Source organism: Antennarius striatus, chromosome 21 (assembly GCF_040054535.1).
Source record: "Antennarius striatus isolate MH-2024 chromosome 21, ASM4005453v1, whole genome shotgun sequence".
NCBI classification, from domain to species: Eukaryota; Metazoa; Chordata; class Actinopteri; order Lophiiformes; family Antennariidae; genus Antennarius; species Antennarius striatus.
Genome location: NC_090796.1, coordinates 9,075,765 through 9,085,009, shown reverse-complemented (window position 1 = coordinate 9,085,009; position 9,245 = coordinate 9,075,765). Strand labels below are relative to the sequence as shown.

General features: G+C 40.4%; 1 protein-coding gene across 1 annotated transcript; it reads right to left on the bottom strand.

Annotated features, from left to right (window-relative positions):
• Positions 1-208: 208 nt before the first annotated feature.
• On the bottom strand, positions 209-7,557 carry LOC137588852 (testicular acid phosphatase homolog). The gene is made up of 12 exons (XM_068306157.1): positions 7,500-7,557; positions 6,793-6,923; positions 5,664-5,759; positions 4,623-4,709; positions 3,370-3,525; positions 3,126-3,224; positions 2,134-2,229; positions 1,543-1,675; positions 1,223-1,305; positions 1,026-1,132; positions 576-757; positions 209-373 (listed from the first exon to the last, which is right to left on the bottom strand). Exons 1-12 carry the CDS (start codon positions 7,555-7,557, stop codon positions 264-266), a joined length of 1,338 nt encoding a protein of 445 aa, XP_068162258.1. The 3' UTR covers positions 209-263.
• Positions 7,558-9,245: the final 1,688 nt, after the last annotated feature.

The following is a 9,245-nucleotide window of genomic DNA, read 5'->3' as shown; positions in this document are numbered from 1 at the left end:
TGTGTGTGTGTGTGTGTGTGTGTGTGTGTGTGTGTGTGTGTGTGTCTGTGTATGTATCTCTCTCTCTCTCTCTCTCTCTCTCTCTCTCTCTCTCTCTCTCTCTCTCTCTCTCTCTCTCTCTCTCTGTGTATATATATATATACACACACACACACACACACACACACACACACACACACACACACACACACACACACACACACACACATGAGAGGCACATTTGTGCGATTTTTGGCACATCCAGTATGTGATAGATATCTGAACTACACCTCCCTGGAGTAGTGCGCTCTCCTCCTGTGGATTGCTACTCCTATGCTGAACAGCAGCGCCACTGCCAGGAGACCCACAGCCACGGCAAGAGCTGTGACGACACCTGTGGGAGACAAAGTAGATGTGAATTGAGGACATTTGGATTTCCAAAAGCTGTGATATTTTAAGTACAGACAGTCTGTGCTGAAAATTCAAATAAGGCATCCTGAAAGAGAAAAAGAAGTAAAGCTTGAAATATTTTGTGTTGAAATAGTCTATGCAACTCTGTGCAAGAATGAAATAGTATAAGAGATTTATTTCTTCACCTGTGCTTGACCATTTCAACCTGGATCCACACTCAGCCTCCCAGTTGACCGCCGACACGTCCCGTGCCAGCTCAGAGAACACGGCCAAAGGGCACGGGTTTAACCCATTGCATCCTGGCACAGGATTGGGGTAGGGGTCGCGCCAGGAGTCATTGCGGTAATACATCTCCAGAGAATAGGAACTGGGGATTTGTAAGGATTTACAGAATGACACGACATACATTTGTGGTAAGTGTTATGAAAATGGCTTTGTATCATATGCCTATTTGGCCATTGCAGTCCTGGATGGCAGCCAGGATCCCATTGAACTGACAAGGAAAACAGGAATGGACTTCAGTGGTTGAATGTAATTACTCAAATGTTTGTTTCCTTTGGCCAACTGATCTCATTGAAGCATGTAAATATGTAATGACCAGAGTACATGACGTGACTTTGATGAGACTCCATTACCCATCATACTCCTGGTAGAACTCAAAGAGTTGACAAGCAGCGTAAGGAGGCAGGAGGCCGTTGTACACATCCAGAGCAGCTTGGAGGGTGATGAGTGTGGAGTCATGCTGCAAGGAGAGACAACCATCACAACATTGTACATGAAAGCGAGGAGCCGTTTTCACAAAAGATTACATGCACCCATATGTTGAACTTACAGCTGAGTACATAATGAATTTGAGAGGACTCCCCTGCTCCATAGCCCTGGAAAAATTCCTGAGGATTGCATTCAGTAGGACTCCTGGAAAAATAATACATCAGTGTCCAGTGTGCAAATTCAATTTTCACAGAACCCAACTCAATACGTTTGACTTCATTCACCATATTAGCACTGCAATTATTTTTGTCCCATTAGCTACCATATGCTAATATGTTTTTTGGAGACCTGACCTAACACTTTGCACTGTCAGAGGCAAAAACAAACAGAAGACGCACTTCTCGATGGTGCTTTAAATAACATTCTGTTTAGAATCCTCACCTCCAGAAAGCCTTGCCTTTTCTTTTCTCTTGTAACTTAGGATGCTGTACATGACCTCAAATGATGCAACTCTCTTCAGGGTGTCCAGAACATTTTGGGTGGCCCAGCGTGGGAGAGTCAAGTTATGGATCCTCTGCACAGTAAAATATTATTAATTACTCAGCATCACGTTAACAATCATATTAAACAGAAAATGGAACTCAGCGAAACCTGTAGTGGTTTAAATGGCTACATTTCATTGTCTATTTTCTTCTATTATCCCAGATATTTTTAGCACCAGTCAAAAGATAACTGGCGCTCATTTTTGCAAGTATAAATGAACGTATTCAACTTGCCCAAAATCCACCCATTTCATAATACTTTAATTATCATTTCAAATGTGTTGTCAATTCATGTGATATATTATATGTATAAAACTGCTTTCCCTCCACATGTCTCTGCAGATGTGATGAAAAAAATAGATCCACTCTTATTTTCCTCAGCACTTAGCTGCCGGTGTTTTTATCAGAAATTGTGGCATTTGTATACTGCAGCACACAGGATTCATTGTGATTTTTGGTTGTTTGTTTGTGTGGTTTCTGCCAAGTGTACCTGACAAGTAAGAGTGTCGTAGACCCTCCATATCTTTTTGCCAACCAGTTTGGAGACAGGATAGCCAGTCCAGTTGGAAAGTCCCTCCACAAAGTACTGTAATGTGAAGAAAAGTATTTAAACACTGTAGTCATAATGAGTCATTACAAATAATTGTTCTGTAATAAAAATCCTACTCAAGCAAAACTTGATCAATGACATATACAATACTAAAAATGGAGGAAAATGATAAGAGTATCAAATAGGCTCCGTCCCATTTTGGAGTCTCGTTTTTGTTTTTCTGCAAAATATTTAAAACCTTTATCCTTTGGAGTCCATTAAATGTAAACCCGTCAGAAGCAGCAGCAAGGAATTGTTTCTCTGTTTGATGAAACTGCTCGAAATGACACCATGTTGGTTCTTGCATCTAACTTGCAGGTACTGTGCATCCAGCAGAGGGTGTTAAAATTCAATGCTGGAGGCCCCATTCTCATCTGAAACACTGTCTTAATAGGCAGCACATGGGACTCAGTTTAATTAAAACATTTTCATTGTAAAGTCTTAATCTAATTCAATCCAGCCGTTAATTAGCGTCTCTGAGAATGTGAGAGAAATTGCACTGTGCAGCTTTTCTAGGCTCTTGAGTCACCTTGCCTGAGAAAATCACTGAGAGGACATGATGTCTACAGCATAACTAACACGTCCATCGGAGGTGCTGATATCGTTGGCACCAGATAATGTGAAATATATACTTCACTCTGCACCAAAATGTGCATTTCACAATGTTTTTTAATTTATAATCGGAGACCACGAGCGTGGAGAAAAGAAGCAGATGATGTGAGCAAAGTATTACAAACAAGTTTCTAGTGGTTAACAGGGACATGATTCATAGAAAAGTTGTGCTTAACACAAACTCAGCGGTGAATGGAGCCTTCATTTTATCGAACAGATGCCGGGGATTAGTTACGGTTCAGTGGATTTAGAGGACTGTCCTCTTCTGTGGATTTCCTTACCTGGTGAGCCCTGAGAAACCTCTGATAGGGCTGACTCTCAAAGGTCTCTGTCATTAGAGCTCTGAACCTTGGACAGTCTTTGCCTGGAGACTTCAGCAGCTTGAGAAAATCAAGAACAATTATGTGTTCATTTCACGCTTTTTTAAACAGTTTGCTGGCTTCAAAATAAATGTGAGTCTGTGTTTGTCTGTGCGTGGCTGCTGCATGAAAGGAAGTACACTGTATATGTGGATCAGCAGCCCACCTTGTCCTGGGCCCTGGGGACAGTGTGCACGGGTATAGGCCGCCACTGTAACTGGGGCATGATGGGAGCCGGACGTCTCATTGGAGGGAACATCCCAGCAAGGCATGCCTGGGCACTCATCAGAGTGCGGTCGTAGTCGGTGCTTCGTACGTACAACTGTTGAGAACGTAACATTAAAATGCACACATACGTCACCGGGTCTTCATTCATGCCACTGTATTTATTCCAAATGAGACAATCGGAATTAATTTACTTTTTATAGAAAATGGAATGCACTTTGAAACTCAGAAGAATTGCATTTGCATTTCTGAAGCTGAGATGCACATTCTTCTTTTTCCATTTCCTTTTAATAAAAATGCTAAATAAATGCACCCAGCAAAGAAGCAGTGTATCATGAGTGAGCTTTGCTCATCCTAAGTCAACCAAGGTCTTCCCTTAATATTGGGGAGAGTCAGAAGAGATCCAAATGAGAGGGAGGGGGCAAAAAAGATCCCTCTTACTGTGATCTATTCTGACATCAGCCTTCGCTCGTCTGTATCTCTCTGTCACCCAGTGTCAGGTTTCTGCACACAGTAAATCACGCTGATAAGGTTGGATGTTCCTGTGATGCCGAGAATGCTTCTTTTTCCCCCCATGCTTTTGTCAAATTAAAACAGACATGGCAGCACCGGGAAAGGTACGGTGCCAGTTGACTGAGACTTGGACGACAAATCACCAATGACAGGTACTGAGAAGAGTTGTTATTTTTAAGGTAATTGCGTGTTATTTAAGAGACAGGGAAGAGGACCGGAGGAAAGAACGAAGGGGCATGGGGGGGGAGTGGTTGGATAGAGGGAAGGAGAAAAAGAACGACATGTGAGTTCAAAGAAAACAGAGGCAGGAAAAAGAAATCACATCTCCATGATGACAGTGTGCTGAGCATGCAGCCTGGGGCACTCGGAACCAACATGCATGTTGCCAAATGTACAGTACATGCAGCCCAGGGGTGAGATTATCCCACATGTTACTGTATACTACAAGGCCATGACAGCATTATCACCAGCATGGGTCACGCTCATTAATTTAGTTTATGCTATTACAACCATTACAGATGATGAGTGGCCACACATGGGCTCGATTCCACATGTTAGAGGAAGGACGAGTGTGACGCAAGCATCAGGTGACTCTGAACCCAGAGCTCTCACAGGAGGTGTTAGTTAACCCAGATGAGAGGAAAACGAGATATTCACACACTGGATTGTATACACACCAACCTCTTTACTGTTGTAGTCCCCGCTCAGAAAGTTTCCATAACGCCTCCTTAGAAACCTGCCCAGTTCAAACTGTTGTTTCATTCCCAGCTGAAAGGAAAATTGGCAGTGCTGTTTGATCTTTTTGGTCTAAACTGGCCTTTTGATGCACATAACAAAAGTTGTAAAAAAAATTGACATATTTACATAAAATAACACATTTCACCTGCTCCTAAGGGGATGCACGGAACCAGAGAAAATACGTTTACTCGCTGTAAACTGGCTAATTCCATGAGAATAGAAAAATGCAATAGCAGAAATGAATCTAATCAAGAGTTCTTCTTCCAGTCTAAAGACCTGACTTCATCGTGAGCTGGTTTTAGCTTTATGCTAAATATACTGTCATCCTTACAGCTCTTATAGCTGCACCAATCTATATTTAGAATAGAATAGAATAGAATAGAATAGAATAGAATAGAATAGAATAGAATAGAATAGATTAGAATAGAATAGAATAGAATAGAATAGAATAGAATAGAATAGAAAGCCTTTATTGTCACTATATACAGTATAATGAGATTTGGGCAACTCCTCGCAGTGCAATAATTTAGAGATATGAAAGGTGCTGAGACGGATACTATAGTTAGATAAATAGATGTACTTTATTTATCCCAAACTGGGAAATTTAAATTACAGATTAAGTGAATTTCTTTTTCAATCTTGATGTTTTATTTCCATTTTCCAGACTAGAATAAGTGTAACCGTAGCATAAAAGAAAAGAAAAGATTTTGTAGTGCTATTATATATGTTGTTTGGATGTTGTAGTTTTCTATATTTTTGTTGTGTTTTATGAAATGTTGTCTCTCTGATTATTCTATTTTGTCCAGTGTTATTGTATTTTATACCTTAAGGCAATGTACTCCTATCCTTTCACCAACTCCTACAAGATTACTTGGTACAGGAAAACATAGATATAGACACACACGCACACACACACGCAAGCAAGCACGCACGCACACACACACACGCACGCACACACACAAACAGAGCAAAGGCATCTGGTACCTCAGTGAGTTGTCCAAAGCCCTGAGCCCACACCTCTTCCCCATGGGGATCTTTGGGATACGACTCAATTGGCGATCGATCACCATGCCGGAACACCTTAAAAGTTGCAACAGATTATGTCACATGGTTTCTAACTCCACTGCTGTGCCAGCCGTTACACTGTGTACTTAAGAGAAAATGTGCCACCTAGAGACAGACGTCAAAAATAGAAATCTGTGATCATGGACCACTGAGTCTTGTTTGGACTGGAGACAGAGGAGTCATTATAATGACGCCATCAAGACATAAATGCCGAAGCTGCTCTGTTCATATTATTGACTTGACTCACTTTCAGGTTGATTAAGTGAGACTGTGGACACGTGATTCACTTCCAAACTGCAAAAACAACCAAGTCACTGTTTTGAGTATCCTCACTTAGGTTGAACACAAACGAAAACGATTTACACAAAGATGAAATGAATTATCGATATCTACTTAAAATTTTATTTACAGTCAATTGAGTAACACAGATAACACGCATAATACTGAAACATTTAACTGCTGCACAAAAAGTAAAATATCTCTACTGGAGCAAACATGCTGTCAAATTATTGTGGGCTGTAAAATGAACTGCACAACCCACTAAAAACCACTTGTGAGAATCACAACAGCGGTATGTTTAAGTATTTAAGGTGCTAAAAGAATAAAGACACAAAACAAACATTGAGATATCATACAGTTGTTGTGTCCTAGGAAAAAGATTTGGGATTTTTGACTAAAGTCTGTAAAAGGTCTTTTATTGTATTGTTGAACTGTGGTGCAAAAGAAAGATATGCAAAGAGGTTTATGAATAAAGAGGTAACGTCTGGGGGAGTTTAGGCTCAACGTAATCCTTTGTGACACAAACGTGTAAATATAATAATGCTCACTGAGCATAAAAATGCTGAACAATCAAAAACTATGTGCAGTATTTTCGTTCCTACGTGATCTAAAGTGGCTTCCAGATGATGGTAAAACTCCAGCATTCAACAAATAAATTTTGTCAGTGAGGTTGTACAAACATCTTGAACGTGATTACACTAGCATAACTTTGTTCAAATAGCATCAGTAGTAATTATGTACATGGGAGATTACAATTGAGTAAACTTACAGCAACAACAAATTTCAGCACTCGACACTCAGTCACACAGACGGAGGAGAAAATGAATAAACAGACAAAACTTTTCAGGAGCCTCCACATCTTTTTGACTCTTAGATGACAATCTCCTTGACAGAGTTCCCCTGTTAAACACGTGGAAGAAATGTCAAAACAGACAGACAGAAGTTCATTAGAGGATAAATGTACAAATCAAGCGCATATACAATATATTTATATATAGTATATACTGTATATATATATATATATATACAGTATATACATAGTGTATATATATACTATATATATATACACACACACGTACATACATACATACATACATACATATACATATACGTATGTAAAAGGTTTTACTTCAGGTGACTCGAAAATGCATTGGTGCATTATAACAGATATAAGAATACATGATCAAAATGAGCACCTACCTCAGCAAACTTGTTCACACATTTTGCTGTTTCACTAAAAAGAGTTGGAGATGGAGGCAGACTGCTGTGCATCCCAAATCTTCGGTCATAACCAGTTTGATTTGCATGTTCCAATAAAAGAGGGAGCACTTTTAAAGTCCTCCTTCCTGACCTCTCCTCTCTCTCTCTCTCTCTCTCTCTCTCTCTCTCTCTCTCTCTCTCTCTCTCTCTCTCTCTTCTCTCTCTCTCTCTCTCTCTCTCTCTCTCTCTCTGTCTCTCTCTCTCTCTCTCTCTTACCTCCCCAGAGGGATTTCTGGTCCAAGTCTACTTCATCACCGACTGGATTCCAAATCATTGTCTCTGACCATCCCCCATTGTGCAGTGACAAGACCCCCCTTCGTGGCAAACATATTTGAGTCATCTTCTGATTTAAAGAACCTGTTTTGCCACTCAGTGTGGACAGTTCTACTTCAATACCACAGTCATAAGTCATATTGGAATAACAATACAACAATGAGATGGGCTATGTTAAGATCCTCCAACCACCTACCTTCTTCAATTTTACTCCTAAAGGCATAAACACACACACACACACACACACACACACACACACACACACACACACACACACACACACACACACACACACACACACACACACACACACTCACACACACACACACACACACACACACATATACTGTGGCCCAGGGCCACAAACATTCATTATAACTGGCTATGTCATCTGGTGTGGTTGTGGCCTCAAAATGATAGGGCCTGGAGTGTTTTCCCTGACTCGACACACGTGTAAGTATGTGTTACTATCAAAGCAGCTTTATGGGATACAACGGGATTAGTAAGTGTGAAGATAGAGCTATGCACTGTTGACATCATGTTTCATAAGTGATAAGATGTGATCTATCAAACGCAGTGCAGCATTTATACAGTGGGTTATGAAATGATCAAGACTTTTCTGTCATTAATCTGAAATAAAATGATATTCACTCATCAATTTTGTTAGTTTATACTGCATCTGGAGCAGCCATTGGAGGTTTTCACTTTTTCTCAAGAAGAGTAACAATGCCTTAATAAAGAAACACTCGTCCACAGCAATGAGGGAGATGGTTGCCAGACAATACATGAAAAATAAAGAAAATCAGAGTTTTCCAGCATGAGAGTATGGTGCAGTATGAAATGTCTTTTTGATGGGGTGTTTGCTTTGAACAATAATTTAGAAATGATTTCATCTCATGCTTTAAGAACAGGCCACGGTGTGACTGCTGTAAACAAGGAAAATTTATAAAACTATCTCCTTTTGAATTGTGTGTCAATTCATTCGGGTTTGGCACGTGTTGGTTCGAACTACTTTAAGACAGTCTATTTGGTATTCAGATGGAAATAGGAATATAAGAAATAAAACATTTCAATTTACTCTGCCTTCTGTCTATTTTTTCTTTCTCTCAGACTCTACAGCAATCCTCTCACTATCTGCCACAGATGCACACATGCTGTGTCGAGTAGCCAGCGCAGGTTTTCTTTGAAAAGTCATTCACCTGTACAAATGGGTCATTGAGTCCACCTGTTCTTATCTATAGAAAAAATCATATGCATACTCAAGAGTATGAGTGGAGAAAAAGAAGGTGGCCATACCGTATGGGACATACAAATGCATACAACCCAATATATGCACCATCCCACACTTATATGCTGTGGAATATGCTAAAGCCAATACACACTGGTTCATCGAAGGGTCAGTAAACAGACTCACAACTCTGCCTCTCTCTCTGTCACTCACACAAGCATAACACATACACACAACATCCATTTTCCTCTGTCTCGCTCTCTCTCTCTCTCTCTCTCTCTCTCTCTCTCTCTCTCTCTCTCTCTCTCTCTCTCTCTCTCTCTCTCTCTCTCTACCAAGTGGCTGTAGTGTTTTTGTCTTTGTTGAAATAATTGCAGTGATTTTCAAGACCGTTGTCATGGCAACACAGAGGTTGATGCACGTTGACAGAATCTGTTGCAGGGCGACCGAGAGACTGAAAA

Bases quoted from the DNA above. Each gene is read 5' to 3' on its own strand.
- LOC137588852 (XM_068306157.1), bottom strand. From the start codon at position 7,557: ATGATTTGGAATCCAGTCGGTGATGAAGTAGACTTGGACCAGAAATCC. The intron at 6,924-7,499 runs GTAAGAGAGAGA...CGTGTTTAACAG, and splicing joins CCAGAAATCCCTCTGGGGAG to GGGAACTCTGTCAAGGAGAT. The intron at 5,760-6,792 runs GTAAGTTTACTC...GCAACTTTTAAG, and splicing joins TGCTGAAATTTGTTGTTGCT to GTGTTCCGGCATGGTGATCG.